Genomic DNA, 18,847 nt, shown 5'->3' with positions numbered 1-18,847 from the left:
CCTCTAAAGTAACAAACCAGCAGTTAGCTCAAAACATGAACCCGGTCTTTCTTTGGAATGCACATTCTTTCTCACAAGATTTGAAATTGCCAAATGCTACTTTTTCTTTGAAGACAGCGTTTCTTTAAAGGGCCATGTTTAACTGCACCTTTTCTACATGGATGTATGCTTACGGATCTCATCATCGTCTAAATTTAGAGAGATGCGCTTTCCAAAGGTAGATAGGCAGCCAATAAGGAGGATCCCATCAAAAGAGAGGTGAGTTACTATGGTTACTTTTCAGGAGGTTGAGTAACAGTGAACGGCTGCTCTTGGCCAAATGGACCCTTTCCAGAGGAGGACCTAAAAAGAATGTTGCTATCCATACGTGTTGATTCAATTAGTCGAGACTACACTATGTCGTTTGAGCTTTAACCACAGGCTTTCTATGGGCGATTGCTGCTTCCAGCCTAGCCGCACATAGGCAGCGAAGTCAACGGAAAAACAAGGACTGAAAACTTCCAAACGCTAACCCTAATAGCGAAGAGCAGGGGAATCTTCACCCAAGAACCAATCCTAAGGTTTACATTTAAAAAATCAAATCAGGTCATTTGGGACCAGCAGCTGGCCACTCTTCAATGGCTGGGGGCGGGGTGGGATCCCGGAACACGTCCCTATTCTCCCCCTCAAGAAAAGGAGTCTCTTCTGAGCTCGGAGGAAGTCACCTGGCTGGATGAATCCAGACATACCTTGCGAGCTGGGTCCACTCACCAGATCGGCGCATGCACCTGTTAGGTAGAAGCGCGGGGTTCGGTGCTCACTCCTGCTTTTGCGACTGTCACTCTTCAGTCGGGCGCTGACAGCGGCAGTAGCGGCAACTGCAGCTCGGCGGGCAGCCCTGGCTCCTGCAGGTCCGTCCCTCCGGTCTCTGAAGCGCCTCTCACTCCGGGTTCGCAGCGCTAGGCGGGCGCGCAGCTGTTCTCAGCTCGCATTGGACCACAGGGAGCAGATGTTACCCGGTTGCTAGGAGCGTTGCTAGGAGGCGATGACGCCCCTCCACAGCTCGGGAGCAACTTTCCTGTAGGTCGAGTGCGCCGGCGGGGGCTGCTGGGAGCAAGGTTGAGAGCTGGAACGCCGAGGGGCGGCGAACAAAGACCCCCGACAGAGGGGTCCCGACTGCGCTCGGCTAAGTTGGGGCCGGCAGAGTGGGCTGGGAGGCTGGGGCTGGGCGAGAGTCGCGGGCCCGGGTAGGTGAGCGGCCCCGCGCCTCCCCGGGCAGGTCACTCTCTGCAGGCCTTGGCTCGGTGTCCCCTACGGAGGTCGGGTTTGGGGAGAGGGGTGGGGCGGCACTTTCAGCGGCTGAGGAAGCAGCGGGGTTTGGCTCAGTGTTGTTGTTGTTTTTTTTTAGACCCTGACCCTTCCTCTGGGATACTCTTCGCCTTGGAGTAGGACCCTGAGAAGGGAGAACCGGATGAGTTCGTGGGTGTGACCCGGGGTGAGGCGTTTGGGGATGAGCAGTACCGGATCTTCCGCCTTCTGGGACTCTCCTCCCTAGTGTGTTCGTGTTTGTATCTGCAGGTTTGAGCACTTGATAGATTCTGAGGAGGGATATATTAACTAATCCATAAAAATCAGTCCAGAGTCTAATTCCTTTTGGCGTTGTCTGTGGCTGCCTACTGGCAGGGTGCCTCAGATTAAAAAAAAAAAAAAAAAAAAAATGTTCTTGTGGTCTAAAACACGTCCTTCACACAATTAGAAAGTCTTCATTTTGGTCCAACAGCTAATTAAAACCTCAGGCCAACATGTAAACTTGTTTAACATGAAAATGCACAAAAGCAAAGGTATTTTTCACAAAGGAGACTAGAGGTGTGCATGTTTTAGCACTTTAGTATACTTTAGTGTACATGTACACATTAGTATAAATTTACCCAAATGATTGCATAATTTCTCATATCTCAAGCTATGTTTTTGTGTTTTACATTGCTTTTGTTGTTGTTGCTAAATAGGGCTGTTTTCTTGGGGATGGGGGATGATTAGAACATCAAAGTGGGCAATTTGGGTAGCCAGTAAGCCAAATTAAAGAAGGGAAGATGAAAAATCTACTAGAGAAATGTTACCCAAAGCTATCTTCAGAGAGAGAATCACACTGAAGAAGAGACACATCACTTCCCTGGTTCCCTGTAGAGTCATGCCAGGGCCTTGAAGGAAGAGAACACGACTGGGAATCAATTAGAAAGAAAAGTTGCTGTCTTTGGAGCCAGGGCAGGGCTGCTCTGTAGTGTTATATTGATTCCTCTGGTGGCTGGCATTCTGTGAGGCTGAAGGGGCTACACCAGCAGCCCCACCACTCTCAGGGCCCCCTGCTTGCTCTCTCAGCACCTACTGAAAGCCTGTGGCAAAGCTAACAGTTTGTTAGCCCTAAGATTTAAAAAGCTGGTAACCTAAAATCGAACAGTCTGAAGAAGTAATAATAAGCCACAGTGGGTTGAAGATCTGATGATAAAGTTTCAGCTATCAGGTATGACAGGGGGCTTTGAGATGGGGTACACTTCAAATCCAGGAGATGGTCCTAGCCAGAAGTACACCACTGCTGCTTCCTTCTTAGTTGGAATAAGGGCAAGATGCAGCTGATATCTCAGTGAGCCTTGTCTTCTTGTCCAGCTCATCTCAAAACACTCTCCTCTTTGCTCTTTAAGGTCCAGTCACGCTGGACTTTTTTCAGTTTCCTTGAATAGGGAAGGGTCTCACTTGCCTAAGGTATTTTGTACATGCTGTTTCTTCTTTCTTAATGTGCCTCCCTTTTACCTGGCTTACTCCTACTCAGCTTTCATGTCTCAGCTTAAATACCACTTCCTCATAGCAGCTTCCCCTGACAGCCTCCCACCGACTACATTAGCCCCCTAATTATGTTCCCAATTCACCCTACCAATCCTATTTCACAATATTCATCACACCAGATTTTAAGCTAGTTCACCTGGTTAACAGATTTTAAGCTAGCACACAGTGCCTGGTACATCAAAGGTAACCAAGAACGCATGGGAATAGATGAATCTACCCTGCCTGGTTTGAGGTCCCTGTTTTCACCTTAGCTACGTAGCTATCAGTTCATGCACTTACACTAACCTTCAAGGCAGCCACTAGTTGCTGTCTTTACAGTTACTCAAGCAAAAGAGGGGAGCTGGGGGAAAGCCTATTATACAGAAAATAGTATTCTTCCCTTAATGAGACACTGTTTATAAAGTGACTTTTTTTTTCCTTTTCAAAACATCTTATAAAGGTTACTACCTGCATTTTAATAGCATTGGGAAATACTCACCTAAAGTCATTTATATATTTTCCTAATTCTCGTCTTTCCACACCCTCTAAAGTGGTCGTGAGTCCTCCGAGATGAACGGTTTCATTTTTCCTTAAAATACTCCTCTACCTCAGGTAAAAGCAGTCTCCATAATAACACGCTATATCTTATGGAGAAAAAAATGTATTTGGGAGCAGCTAGGTAATTTGACCAGTATGGACGGTAAGTCTAGTGTTATACTTTATCTGAATGGCCTAGGAAATCTTTACTATTGTCAGTTTAAATCAACAAATAATTGCCAAATCCCCTCCTCCTCTGGGACTACCTCAAGATATAACAGATGTTGGAAGACGCGAAAGAAAGGTCAAGGTAAGCCAAGATCACAGGATTCCTTGATGGCATAACTGGAATTAGAAAACAGGTATGATTTTAATCTTGACTGTGTTATTTATGTCTGCATATATAATTGGATCAATTCTGCAATTCTCCTTCTAAGATTAGAATCTTTCACTAAACAATTTTGGATTTTAAAATACATATTAAAATTCCATACTACCTACCTTAGAATTTATCCAAATTCTAATCTTCTCACCACTCAATCTTGTCCCTCCTCGAGATGACCATAGACATAATGCCAGTCCTGTCTCCTACTTATCTGTTTGCTGAAAAGAATCAGATGTTTTATTATGTCGTGGAATGCACATTAAAATTTATCAGCACTGTGAAATGTCACCCAAGCTTCCCCTTGAGCCATATTTCTGAATCTTTCTGGAGCAACCCCAGAGAAACTGTAAGGAGACTATGAAGCTTACAATACGTATAATGTGATTTGACTTATTTGACTTATCAATAAAATGCTACACAGGATAATTTTTTAATTACTACAAAAGAAAAAAAAAAGAACCAAAGAACCATAGATGTCTGTCTGAATTATTTTATCATTTCAACATGGGTAAGCCTGTGTTGAAGCAATGTCACAAGATAGCAATCATTTGCCAAGTTTAAGCTCTCCAGATGATATACTCTAAGATTCATATATGGAAAAATGTTTCCTCTGCATTATTCTTCTTTTGCTCATATATTTGCTTTAATGTTTTCAGTATGCCATATATGTATGTACCTACTAGTGCACATACACACGTAGAAGTGGTCAACCTTGCTCAGCCTACTGGCTCAAAACTCTTTGCCCTGTGGCTTTGGAAATGTGAACTCAAATGGTCTTTATTTGCAACAATGCTCCTTCAAGTGTTGAAATGGTCTAAGTCTACGGTGACTATGGATGTAAAAGTAGAAGTAGAACCCTTAATCAGCCCATAGTGTTCTAGTACTGTCATGGGTTAGAAAGAACTTAAGCAACCAATAAGCTTGCCATTGGCAAGCTTTTCATAAATAATCACCAGTACCATGACATTTCAAATAATTTTTTAAAAAATGTAAGTATGCCATAACTTAACTAACAAGAGTCTTACCAATACTGTTTCATTTTCTTGGGCATATAAATAAACTACAATACCCAGCCTTCTTAAATATAGGTGGACCCATTGGACTAGTTCTGGCCAATGGAGTTTGGGCAGAAGTGAAGAGCAGCACCTCTAAGCCTGTCCCCTAAAACACATCATTTGACCCTCATGGCTTTTCTTCCTCCATTTGCATGGTAATACATTCCTTCAAAGGCCATAAGGACTCTGAATGGCCAAATCACAAAAGGAGCCTCAATCCCTGAGATACTGCTAGAAAGAAAACTGAATGGCCAAAAACATCCCAGATTAGGGAGAAATAAACCTTTCTTATGTGAGTCAACTGACATTTTGGGTTATTACAACAGGTAACATTGCCTCAACTAATACAGAATTGTAAAATTGTTAAAAATTGTCACTGAAACATCTATAGAATTGTATTTCTCTATGCTTTTCTGTTTGGGGGAAGTCAGCCTTGTTTTGAGTGCTATGTAGGTGTCTGAATATAATAACTCAGCTCCCTCTACTTCTAGCTTGTTGCATCTGAGCCTTGTAAACTTCTGAGAACTGGGTATTCATAGAGGGGAAAGTGTTCTGGACAAGAGCTTCTCTAATGAGGAATTACATACACTTTTGTACATGAACACCTACACTTTGCATTTTGCCTTCTCAGAATCCCCTTTAGATGCAATTTAATTAATTCAGGTGATCCTTACATTTATTTAGCTCCTTACCTGCTGTTCTTCAAGTCAGCATTTGAACTGGTATATGTTGATTTGTATATGTGTTCACCATAAAAGCCTACAGCACCCTGAAACCAAATAAACTGTATGGATCATACATGTAATGCTTATAGTTCTAAAATATATGTCTGCAGTTGGTATGGTTTTGAAGTTAATGGTTTTTGTATATACTAAAATAAGCAGTATCATTCAGGCCCATAAAATTTGCATGTTGATGCTGCAAAACTGTATCTTTTTTTAACATAAAAAATTTTCACACATGTACATATAAGCCATCTGCTAAAACTTTATTGATAAAACCAGTAGCAGCAGTTTTACAAAATTGGAATGATTTTCAGTTTTCATGAACTATCATGAATTCACTTGCAGCAGACATTTTATACAAACTGGGGCTAATGCTTCTTCTATGTTTCTGTTTTAAACAAAAAGCAATTAGAATTTATCCTCATGCATTTAAATATCTAATACAGAAATAGTGTTTAGACTGCATAAAATATGCTTTCCAACATCACTGTGAGACTGAACATCTGCCTTAAGTATTATTTGCACAAGAAAAACAGTATAATTCTTCTAATCATGAATTTATTCCTTGTCACAGGTAAAGTTTTACACTTTCTAACATTTTCAAAGGGCATTTCTAACAAAAAGTATCGACATTCAATATCTCACTGATTGGTCTTGTTTAAACACAATACGTAATAGTAAGATAGTAATACATTAAAACCATCATTATGAAATCTTAAAGACTACAAAAGGTAGAAAGGTATTCTAGTTTTTAACAATTAAAAAATTTCCACACCTTTTCCTATACACAAATTATCCACTGATAGAAGTAAATTTAGAGATAGGATGGGTCATTACATTCTACAGCTGTTTGTTCTGGTAACAGCTAGTGATACATTCATGCTTCTTTAATAAGAGACACCATGAATCAATAACTCATACTATGAGAAACACAAGGACACCCACATGGAATGTTCTGAAGATTGTCAGAAGTTTCTAAAGTAAGGGTTCAATTCTTTTGAGGAGAATTTTTTTTTCTCTCTTGAACCTCTGGACCACATACAAATTCTCTACTGGAAAACTAGAGGAGGAACTATAAGAGCATCCAGGTCTGAAAATGCCTAGGAAACACTGGGAGAGGATTGGGGTGGCTCCCACCTTACAACTAACAAAACTGGCCTTGAACAATCAATTTGCCAAGAAATTCTTCTAGTGACTTAGAAATCTAGAGGAAGATCAGATTTTATATTAAACCATGTTATACTTAACTATCCACAAAAGTGAAATTTATAAAATTATTGACTGCCTTTGACAACCACCAAAACTCAGCACAGTCTAGTACATATAAATAATGTATTAAAGTAAGCATAGAATAGAAAAAGTACATGTTTACAATGTTAATATATCTGCAGCATCCAGCTGTGAGTAGAATAGTAATATAAAGCACATTCCCTGCTAAGAACAGTGTACTCCATGTAGGGTAAAATCTCCTGAAAATCTCCTAAAATAGTTACATATGTTCAAACTGAATGAATCATTCACATTTACATTTTTTTATGAAAGTTCTTCAAGGACACCCATCAAAAGTTGAGATATAAAGGAAAACCAATAAAATATTTTAGAACAACAGAGCTGTACACAGTATGCATATGGTGAAACATAAATGTGTGAATGTGAACAACTGTTTCAGATGCCATATGAAGACCAAAAATATTGAGAAAGTCAGATTTATCTTGCACTGTGAACACAAATAAAATATTGCTATGAAATCTTGGATGTACCTTAAAAATGATTTTTTAAATCTTTACTTTTTCTGTGGGATAATAAAAGGGCATTCATGAAGAAAATGATTATATGAGTGACGAAAGTCACTTGGGAGGGGAGAGACGGACAAGTTTGATTCTTCAAAAGAAAAATAATAAAGTAGATTGAAGGACCCTTTATGGCAGGGGAAGAGTTTTTCTGAGTACTGTATTCAAATCCACTTTGTAGGGGAGGAAAAGCTATTCCATTTAATACTTTGCCTGTACTCAAAGTTAGGTTGTTCTAAAGAAAGGGCTGCATTCAACTCAAAGGTTGGCGAACCTGCTGAAAACACGGATTTGCAGTTTGTTATATGATCAGTGTTTGAACAAAAAAAAATTAGAACCTAATATTTTATTTCTAGCTTCTCAGAGACAGAACAGCTAAAGACCAACCATAACTTGTATTCAGACAAATTACTGACATTCTATGAATATGGCCCACTGATTGGCAGAGCTCTAAAAGTGTCAATTACTTTGATATATTGACATACAGAGTTGATATGACCTTAATATAAAAATAACAAACTATCCTGTAGTCTTCAAAAACACTGCAAGTCTTCAAAAATTCTGCAAAATGTCTTTCCATCTATCACCTTGTCATATTTATGGCCCCGTTATATAGTGGGGTCTCAAAGCGTTCATTGTATTAATGAAGGAATGAATGAATCCTGTTCCTACAACCACCTGGTAAAAATAGGTAAAATGAGTATTACTATTCCCATCTGATAGATGCAACAATGAAGGCTTGAAGAAATTGTGACTTGATATTTATTTTAGAGCTCATTAGTGGAAGATTTGATATCAGAACACAGGCCTCATCAACTTTAATCCAATATTCTTTACACAATTATACCTTCATCTCTGCAATAATGTCAGGTTCTGCAAGTTGCTGTAGCTACAAAGCAAAGGGCAGTCAGAAGACATATAAATAATCTCAAAATGTTTCTCAGACACGAATCATTGGCCAGGCCTCCCCCTTCACCCAGAGTGACTATTAGTGTTTTCTTTCCAACACCCATCTACTTGTTCATGCAACCTATACATTAGCATGGGTTATCTTTTCATTCAGAATTCAGAGCTGCTATGTGAGCCAGATGTTTACATACCATTTTTAATTGATTTGTACAATTAACTATGACGGGGCACAATCACAAAGCTTCCTTTCTCTTGGCAGGAATGGTAAATGTAAAGTCATATAAACTAGCGACAGAAGGTGATTTTCTATCATGAATCAGTAATAACATAATTAACACTTTTTATCGACAGGTATTTAACTCATTGCTCAACAAAAGACACTACAGAGTCACTAAATTTGGGATCACGTCTTTGTAACCTTCAGAACTTTCTGTTAAGATTCCAATGGAGGGAAAAACTCATAGATAGGGTAATATAAATTATGAAATTATTATATTTTTTCATAAATCTCCTCCTCCAATGTAAAACAAGCTCAATATCATATAGGTGAAATTTATTCTAGACTGGAAGTTGCTACATTTTATTTGATGGATCATATAAAATACATGAAGCTTTTCCTGAGAGCACACACTTTAATAAAATTTGCCATAGCAACTGGAACTAGAAATAAAAGCAAATAGGTCATAAATGGTGATACAACCAGACAATGAAATATTATTCAGCACTTAAAATAAATGAACTATCAAGCCATAAAAAGACATGAAAAACTTACATGACTATCCCTAAGTGAAAAAAAAAAAAAGCCAATCTGAAAAGGCTACATACTGTATGACATTCTGGGAAAGGCAAAACTATGGGGACAGTACAAGGACCAGTGGATGCCAGGGCTTAGGTGGGAGGGAGGAATGAATAGGCAGAGCACAGAGGATTTTTAGGGCAGTGAAAATCTTCTGTATGATACTACAATAATGGACATAGGTCATTGTGCATTGGTCAAAACCCATAAAATACACAACACCAAGAGTGAACCTTAATATGAACTATGCACTTTGGGTGATAATGATATGTCAATGAAGGTTCATCAGTTGTAACAAATATACCACTGTGGTGTTCAAAATGTTCACGGGGGAGAAGGTTGTGTTTGGAGTATATGAGAACTCTCTGTATTTTAGGATCAATTTTGCTGTGAACTTAAAACTCTAAAAAACAAAATTTATTAATTTCTTAAAAAGTAGATCTCAAAGACCAGCTTTTGCCCGAAAATACAGGTCAAATCGTATCCCAATACTATAACAGAAAATATTGTAACAGAAGCCTCTGTCATAATAAGGTATACAAATACTAATTTCTTATTCACAAACTTAAAATCTATACTGAAATTAAGTTTTAAAATTCTGGAAAGGACTTTGTATTTCACAAAATTGAATTTGTGGCTGCATTCATATGGTGGCATAATAAAAGACCATATTATAATTTGGTAGAGTTGTGAATTAATAAAGATCATCATAACCCACAAGGAAATGTGGCAACATTAGTAAGCTTTGGTCAAGGCATTGGCTATAAGGAACTTGACAAAGAAACACTCTCAAAAAAGAAACATGGTCTTAGAATGCAACTATCTTAAAATAACTTACATGAAAATATCTTTTAATGTACATGTTCCTCACTTAATCAGAGTTTTTACTGGCAGACTTCCGATATTTCTTCTCAAACATCAAGGTCTTTATTAAACAAGAGATGTACATTTTTTATTATGGACTATCAACTGGGCAACACAAAAAACTTGCTTTCAGTCAGAATTTTTAGGCCACCAAAGATTTTGAGTTAATTTGCATAGACTAAGACATGTTTAGTAGAATTATAAACAATAAATCCATTGGAAAAACTCCTGCTTTAAAAATGGGTTGAGTCTAGGAAAAAAGTATTGGTCTATCTGCCAAGGTAGGGACACTCCCAATGTTGACCTTTACCTATTTCATAAGGATGCCCCAAATGTATTCAGTTTTTAAGACTAGTTTTAGTCACAGAGAGGTAAGCAGGGCTCTTTGTTTAGATTGTCACCTCTTTCTCTGGCGGCTACTGTTACCAGTTCACTCTTTCAAAAAGCAAAGGGTAGCAATGCCTTTGACCATTAAAACACAGAGCTTGTAAGAAATGTGTCAAGTTTGTACAGACCTAGTATTCCAGGATCTAACTTACTGTCTTGCAAAGGGCATTCAGTATTTAATTATAAAAGTCAAGAATACTAAATATCCTATTTGATGCTATAATTCTTTTCACTGCTGGAATGGAATGATGCATTTCCTCCCCCAGATACAAAACATATCCATTTATTTTGAATGAAAGCATAGACTGACAAACAAGTGTATTTATTTCTTAATTAGAGACAGGGTAATAACTTTCACCTTCCCTAAATCTTCTGCCTTTCAAAGGGGGAAAGAGACCATTACAGAAATACATTAAGCCAAAAATTCAAGGTTAATAAAAGATCTTATTATTTACCTAGATTTCTTATCAGACTGTAGTTTTTAAAAAAGAATATTTGGAAACAAAAAAAATATTGTTGAACTTAAACTATTTTATCCGTCTGCCATTCTCCAACCCCTAACCCTGAGTCTGGAACATTTACACTTAAAAAGGTCTTGTTTTTTGGTTTTTTTGAGACAGAGTCTCACTCTGCTACCCAGGCTGAATGCAGTGGCATGATCCCGGCTCACTGCAGCCTTGACCTCACAGGTTCCAGCAATCTTCCCACCTCAGCCTCCTGAGGAGCTGGGACTATAGGCGCACACCACCATATCCAGCAAATTTTTGGTATTTTGTAGAGACAAGATCTCACTATGTTGCCCAGGCTGGTCTAGAAATCCTGGACACAAGCTGTTCTCCCACCTCGGCCTCCCAAAGTGCTGGGACTACCGGTGTGAGCCACCATGCCCAACCTATAAAGGTCTTTTTGAATGAATAAATTTTGTATAAAACCAACAAAACCCTAGCAACTAGATACTTCAAGGTGGAAATGACGTAAACAAAAATAATGCAAAAATATGGCAATACAATGGGAAGTCAGCCTTCTCATCATCCTCAAAGTAAAACTGATAACACTGTCACTCAAAGGCATGAAGTAAAATTTCCCATGGAGAAACCTTAAGGCAGCATTAGTGAGCAATGGAAAGCAGTTAGCAAGTTAGCGGCTTCATTCCAAGAAAGGCCTCAGATCTCCATGACTGCCTATGAGCTTGTTCTATAAAGCCTCGAGCTGTTTCACAGGTTCCACAGTGGATATAAATAAGGTGATTATTGTCTGTGTGTCTAGGATACGGTTTTGTGACCCAAGGGAAACAAAAACAGTCAAAGCACCATAGGAGAGGAAACTCCCCCTGAGCCTGCAGGCATCCCCAAAGCCCTAAACAAAACCCAAATAAGAACTCTTCAGAGAAAACTTTCTATGATGCAGAGAAAAATCAGTGTGGAAAAAATGTCCAAAGTGGAAGAGGACAGGCCTGGAGTGTTATCGTTGATTCTTTTTTAACGTTACATCTAAATATTAGAAGGAACTTTATAAAGGGTATATTCATGGGTATCCTCTCATTCTTCTTTAGCAGAACCGAGACTTCAAGTACATTTTTTCACTTTAAAAAACTTCCAAAGATGATGATTCTGTGACACCCCCACCCCCACCAATTTCCCATATAATGCAACCAAGACTCACTGCCAGTCCAAGGCTTCCTAGACGCTTGCCCCAATAAATTCAGCCAATGTTTCACCTTCCAATACTAATAACAAGGAACTCTACTGTTTATGGCACATAGTTAGACTAACTTAACAGTTGTATATTTGTAAGCATCATTGTATAATGATGACTAACTGCTTCAATGTGCACTCATAGCACTCCAAAGAGATTTTAAGTTCTGTGCCAGCCCAGATAACACAGTGCTAGACAATGAATATATTTTGAATTAATGAGAAACAACCTTCACATAATTCTCCAGACTTGATTTAGGGGGATGCTCTTAAATCTATCCATGTGGTCAAGAAGAGAAAGTGTGCACCATCCCCCTGGTTAGAACTTCTGGATCATTGTTACTAGAAATCTCCTCAGCCTTCTTACCTCCCATCTAACTCCTTCACCTTCCCTACATGTTTAGTTATTCCCTACTGAAAGCCCTAAGCTAAGTGATTCTCCAATGTCTTCATGTTTCTCCTTAATTGGGATACCAAGGACTCAAAACAGTGCTTTGGCAATTTGATTATATTAGGAGTATAGCCTCGCACTTCTCATCCCAGAATCATGTTTCGTTTAAAACCACAAGTAGCACATGACTGATTCATGGCGCCTGGTTACACTAAACTTGAAGTGGTTTGCTCCTGAAGACTTCTCTAGATTAAATGTCAACAAAGATTTTTCTAAATTCTCCAGGAACTCTCCTTTTTACTCAAGGTTTGAATCACTTGAAAACAAGTGGACACGCTATTATATCAACAAGCCACTCTTAAAAACCATTTTAAAAAGTAGTATCAACTGAATTTCTTTCATTATGATCTCATAAGGGAAACAGTGATAATCTGTTCTGAATAGAACATTCCAGTCAAACAGATACATTTTGAGAGCTGTGTTATTAGAGTATTTTAAAATGTTTGGCTCTCAGGATATAAAATGGATATATAATGTAGGTTTTAAAGAAAGTGTTATCCATTTTTAAAAGAGTCTCAGTATAGTATCACATCATTTATTTTACTTTTTTGGATCACAGTTGAAATATGTAGTCAAACTGCCATTGTCACCAACTCTTTTGATAAAGGCGACAAGGTGCCTTGTCCATTTATGAATAAGAGAACTGGAGAAAAGGAGAGGCCTTGTTTGTGATCGATCAACAGGTACACACAAACCATCAAGGATTTGTACTCCCTCCAAACTAAGGGGATAAATGCAAAGACTTGGTTCTACCGCAGTTGGACTCTATTAAGGCTCAATTTCCTCCACATACCAGGCTTATCTCTGATTAGGCTGTCCTGATGAAGCCTCCTTTATTAACAAATCCAGCCTAGCTTCATGAGCCTATCCTTGTTACAGTATCTGAATGTTGGTTTTTGTTTTTCTCTAGTGTTATAACAACATTTGCTAGAAAGAGAAGATACATCTTAAATATTTTCTTTTTCAGGCATGACTGTAAGGAGGAACTACGGAATGCTAACTACACGCCCAGCTCTATGCTAGGCACATTACATCTGTGATTTCACTGATATCTTTTAAGACACCTAATGAGGTAGGTTTTATTTCCATTTTCCAGTTGAAGAAACCAGGACACAAGCTGGCTAAGTAATTTTCTTAAGGCTACACAGCAGAGTTTCATGTAAACCCAGGCTAGGATCACAGTTTGTGCCAACTTCACTGTGCTATGCCAATCTCATTGCGTTAGGACAGTTTCGTTTCTCCCATCTTTAAATATTGTTCAGAATTCTACAAGTTTTAGAAAAGTGATAGCTAGTTGATCTGATATGTATTTTGGTTTATTAGTTTACTCTCCTTACATACTACTCACTGGAGAATGCTAAATGTATCCAGCACATTTATTTATTCTTTAACTCTTCCACAGGTGTGCTGTATGACCTTTTTGTTTTGTTGTAAATGACTTTGCCCAAATGAATAATTTTTAAGACAAAAATACTTTTAACATTTCAGGATTATCCATCATTTGCTTTGCTCTTAGATCAAATAGAATAGAATGTTCTTTAACCACAGTTTCCTCAAAAGTAAAAGGAGATACCATATGCGTGTTCTAGTCCTGTTTCTTCATCAGTAAAGAATATGCCTCTATCTGGTTTTACGACATTTACAAATAATCCTTTCCTACTTACTTTTCTGTTTTTAAAATACTAAGTCCTCTGCTGCAAAAGGATAACCAGTTTTTTTGGAAACCCGCAGTGGTGTCCACACCAAATCATCAATTAAATCAAATTGGTGGCTATCAGAGAAGCACTTTTATTTAACCTAATGCTAGTTTCTACTTAAATCGTACTTCATCTGGAAAGAAAAGAATTTTGGTTCTCAGATAAGGTCATCTAAAGCACAGTGACTGCACAAGAGGTAACAATAATTTGTAAAATATTATGAAATCTACACATTGAAAATGCAGAAGCTGTGTTTCAGGCTCACTGGCACCTAGGACTATGGAGAATATTGACATCTGATGTCAGTTAATTTTCAATGAAGGATGTCAGAATTAATAGTGCCTAAAGTGAATGACTATGCAATGCCATACTCTTTTCCCTCTCACAAACATGGTGATGATTCTTTCCCTGATTTCATGCAGGTGGAATGCCGAGTATAATACATCCAAAGACATTACAAATTCTTCTTACGTTAGGGAAGGCAAGACACCCCCACCTCCAACAGTTATGCAGCATCAGCAAAAACAGAGTCCAAAACAACTGTGCATCACACTGGGAGCCAGTGAAGGAGAGGGGACGGAGAGCAGGTGTTCGGCTGCCTGGTGAATGGTCCATTTAAAAATTCAACAATAGTCAGAGGGGAGTAGGGAGTACAACAGCCACCACCGTAACTGGTGAAATCAGGATTTCTCAATTCAGTGTAAACTCACACCCTAAAAGAAGGCACACTATAAAGCAGATTTCCATAAACCCAGCGCATCATTTACTCTTAACCATATTATTTTAAAAGCATGCTCTTCAGGCAAAATCACTGAAAGACCTACTCAAGCAACAAAAACCAGTGCTGCTTCAATGTCAAATCTCCCTATGAGATATTAATCATTAGCTGGAAGAAACAGGCAAAAGCAGTTTTTCACTGCAGAACCAACTAATTATCTTTCATAACTCTTTCGAAAACCAAATGTAAAAGCTCAAGTGAAAAACATGTTAAATGCATTTGTGTCTAGACTTTGCCAAGAAAATAAGGGAGTTTAAGTGCACAAAATCAAAAGATCTTACTAAACTAGAATTTCAAATCAAGGTAAAAAAAATCAGCCACATATTGTTATATATCTTGTCTTCAGCATTTAAATTTATACAATCAGCTGAGGGTGAATGTTGCTGTATATTCAAGAAGTACATGCATCCTATTTGGTGAGTAGCACCAACATAGTAAAATCATAAAAATAAAAAATGTTTTCAGGCATTCCTTCCCTTAAAATGGTGCACATTCCTGTAAACTGTATCATAAACAGACCATTGGAAGGCAGATCAAGCACACAAATATCTTCACTACACCAGCCGAAAACCTTAAAAATGGGTGGGTCTTGGGAACAGAAAATGAAGTATAGGTGATTATTGGGTACCAAGAAACAAGGATGCAGCAGCAGGAAAATATGAGAGGGAAAAATTCAGGGCTGTCTGTACAATATATACAGATTTTTTTCAAATGTAAATTTTAAAATGAATGCTGCTATTATGTTACTGCATAAAGGAAAGCACAGCGAGGCTGTTCTACTTCCCTTTAAACACAAGGCATAAAGAGTAAGAGATGTGAAAAGCCAATTCTTTGTGCTGCTACTTAATCAATCGCACTCAGTTCTACTCAATGACTTAGCCACGCTGCAAAGACCACTCAGCAGTTAATGGATATAATGCTGGAAAAGCACTCTGAGGTCTCCCAAAGAAAGGTAGGGTGAAAACCCAGAGGAGCATGGTTTTATTACATATTCCTAATAACTGAGCAGCCATATATATGAAACTCCCATGACCTGAAAAGTAATTAAGGTATTAATCTATTTGGCAAATTCTCATTCTTCCCTATGAAATCATTTCATTCAAAGACTGAACCCTGAAAGCATAGTAGAGTTATCCTGTGCCCTAGTCTGGTCTTGTCAGGATAACCATTACACACTGTAAGGAATAAATATGTTCTTCAAGTGTTACAGCCTACGCTTACAATCTGTCAAAACGTGGAGCTGAGGAGGAGTTATGTGTTTTTAACTGTATACAGCCATCACTAGCTATCACTCTTCCCACAGACAGGAAAAAGTCCACAATGAAACATAGAAACTAAAAATAGGTGACTGAGCAATTGCTCAGAAGAGCTGCACATTGAGCGCAGGGATTAAATGTACATACATTCTTTCCCTATTTTTTTATTAATGCCAATTTAAAGTAATTGAAATTAAGGGCCCAGACCTATGAATAAGGAAAGTAAACATGCACTGCATAAATATGTAAAATTAAGTCATAAGTAAAATCCCATGCTCATAACCATACAAGATCAGTGTTCTGAATGGTACATGCCCAGATTGCAAGTAGTGACTAATATATGTTGCTGCAAATGCCATAAAAAATGACAGTTATAGGCACTTCAAATGCTCAAAGAAAAACTTAATGTCATTCCACACAAGCTGAAAATATTTCTCCATTCACAGGTGTTATAACATGTTCACTTTGAAGAGTCAATCAAATCAATATTTATTAAAGACTCACTGTGTACAATTTACTATGCTCTAGTGATGGAAAATACTCAATTTAAAAAGAGCATGGTTTACATGCAGTACATTCAAAATATTCATATATGAGTATATATAATTGGACATAGAAAAAGTATAATCCAAAAGAACACCAGAATCAGAAAAATCAATAAATCTATGACTGAAGTAGTCTTGTTTTTTGTTTTCTTATCCTGTAAGAACTTATTGGGTGAGAAAGACAGCATAAAAACCTTGAAAGTTACAAGTTTGAAATCTTACATATTCAAAAGGAGACAAGTTGTCTTAAAACAGTAGTTTCTGAACTCTTTTCTTGCTTCAAAATGATTCATCTAACCAAATCTCATACAAACCACAAAATATAAGATAGAAGAGGTATTTAATTAATACAAATTTATTTTAAAAGTGCAAGTTTATAATATTTACTCGTTAGGTAAATAGGTTTCTTTGATAAAGAGAAAAATGTGAAATAAGAGTTTATGGATTAGAGTTAGATTCTTTTATGAGGCTCAGCATCTGATTCATTTCTATATTTTGGAGTTTTTTGTACCATATTAAGAAAATTCTGATTCATCCACCTAAATGGTTGCAAATAGTAACAATTGACAGCTCCCTTGCAATCTCAGGTTACTCTTCAAGCAAACAGAGACAGCAGAAGAAGCTTCACCCCGTACCCTGAACTAAAACTCAATGATCTATTGGCACAAATTAACTCATCAGTGGTCTTAATTGTGGTAGAACATTTTCCATATGGACACTTCACTGTGTATGTGTGTTTTTAAAATTACAATATTTAAATCCAAATCAAACCATTGAGAAACCCAAAGCTCCCACTCACAATGTCTTAGGGGTTAGTGGAATCTGTTTTTGAAACCCTGAAACCCTTGCCAGGACACTTGGTGTCAGTAGACAGCAACACAGGGAACCAAGGTGGACACAGCACACAAATGCAGGTTAGCAAACCTAGGATTCCAGCAAAGTGTGCCATCTGCAGATCTGCTGGCCTTTGGTTTCCTTCATCTCCTCCCAGTGATCTTGTTCCTCCTCTCCACTGCTGTTCTGGCCCAGGGCAATCCAGCCAATCATCTCTTTACGCTTCATAGTACGCCTGTTATAAACGGAAATCATCAACGTGACATCAGACAGCTGAAAGAGGGCCACCTGGAAAACAAAGGTCTCCTTATAGACAGGATTGGGCTGACCACGCCGAATGGACGTCTTGCAACGGGACATCTCTTGACCCACAGAATTGAGGAGAAAGAGTTTTCCATATGTATCTAAGACAAAAAAAAAAGAAAAGGGTGGGGTGGGGATGATAAGAAACATTAGTGCTCTCTGTTTGGCTAGACTAGTTGTTAACATTTATACGGGCTACAAATTTCTCCTTTCAACATACTGATCAGTATCCTTAAGCCTGGTTCTTGCTGTTGGGCAACACATTTTGCATGAACTATTAAGGAAGGGAATTATTACATTGAATACCTAATGTTTCATGTGGCTCACTATCCAGCACACATTGCTGATGTTCATTAGTACCTCTACATGCACAGGGTGTATACATTCGTGCACAGGCATAAGTGCAATGGTGCTTGTGGGCAGGCACAGTTCTTCATCTACATTTATTTATGTAACAAGATAAATATACACATTTTGCTCTACATGATTTTTTTCATAGTCAAATTGCTATTTTATGCCTGAATTGGAGAATTCTTTTCTCACTCTCTACATATTCATATATGTGTGTGTGTGTGTGTGTGTGTGTGCATGTGTGTGTGTGAGAGACAGACAGACAGACAGACAGACAAGGTCTTGCTCTGTTGCCCAGGCTGGGGTGCAGTGGCATGATCACAGCTCACTAAAGCCTTGACTTCTAGGCCCAAAGCGATCCTATCCCATCAGCCTCCTGAGTAGCTGGAATCACAGGCATGCACCATCATGCCCAGCAAATTTTTTAACTTTTTGTAGAAATAGGGTCTCCCTATGTTGCCCAGGCATCTACATATCCTTTGGACCATCTCATCCACTCCCATAGTTTCAATGACATCTACCAAGTCCGTAGGTCTGACCTCAACTTCTCTCCCAAACTCGAGACCCAACTGAATACTACACTTCTTCTCTTGAAATCCTACACTAATCTTACACTCAGTATGACCCCAACTCTAAACATTTGCTGTTCCAGTGTTCCCTATCCCTGTGAATACCAGCATCATTCACCAAATTA

At 38.3% G+C, this 18,847-nt stretch overlaps 1 protein-coding gene and 1 long non-coding RNA gene across 16 annotated transcripts in view; one reads left to right on the top strand and one right to left on the bottom strand.

The window, feature by feature from the left end:
• The window catches only part of SYT16 (synaptotagmin 16), a 328,233-nt gene that overhangs the window by 10,087 nt on the left and 299,299 nt on the right, over positions 1 to 18,847 (bottom strand). For 5 of the 8 annotated variants that reach the window (XM_054530720.2, XM_054530721.2, XM_063715588.1 and 2 more), the window contains one exon: positions 5,746 to 17,903. In XM_054530720.2, the coding sequence (XP_054386695.2) occupies positions 17,590 to 17,903 (314 nt within the window). In that variant the 3' untranslated portion in view covers positions 5,746 to 17,589. Of the gene's footprint in view, positions 1 to 750; positions 1,084 to 2,096; positions 2,178 to 3,834; positions 3,937 to 5,465; positions 5,543 to 5,745; positions 17,904 to 18,847 lie in introns of those variants that run through there. The other 3 variants (XR_008513308.2, XM_063715589.1, XM_054530719.2) reach the window with 3 other exon arrangements.
• Positions 1,011 to 18,847, top strand: part of LOC129049918 (uncharacterized) — a 32,423-nt gene continuing 14,586 nt past the window's right edge. Inside the window, exons 1-4 of one of the 8 annotated variants that reach the window (XR_008513315.2) lie at positions 1,011 to 1,059; positions 1,388 to 1,557; positions 8,549 to 8,666; positions 13,357 to 13,461. This is a non-coding gene — a long non-coding RNA (uncharacterized LOC129049918). Of the gene's footprint in view, positions 1,558 to 8,548; positions 8,667 to 12,785; positions 13,073 to 13,356; positions 13,462 to 18,847 lie in introns of those variants that run through there. The other 7 variants (XR_008513309.2, XR_008513310.2, XR_008513316.2 and 4 more) reach the window with 7 other exon arrangements.

The sequence above is a fragment of the Pongo abelii genome, chromosome 15, assembly GCF_028885655.2.
Source record: "Pongo abelii isolate AG06213 chromosome 15, NHGRI_mPonAbe1-v2.0_pri, whole genome shotgun sequence".
Taxonomy (NCBI): Eukaryota; Metazoa; Chordata; class Mammalia; order Primates; family Hominidae; genus Pongo; species Pongo abelii.
Note: the sequence above shows the minus strand (reverse complement) of the source record. Positions and strands in the feature narration are given on the sequence as shown.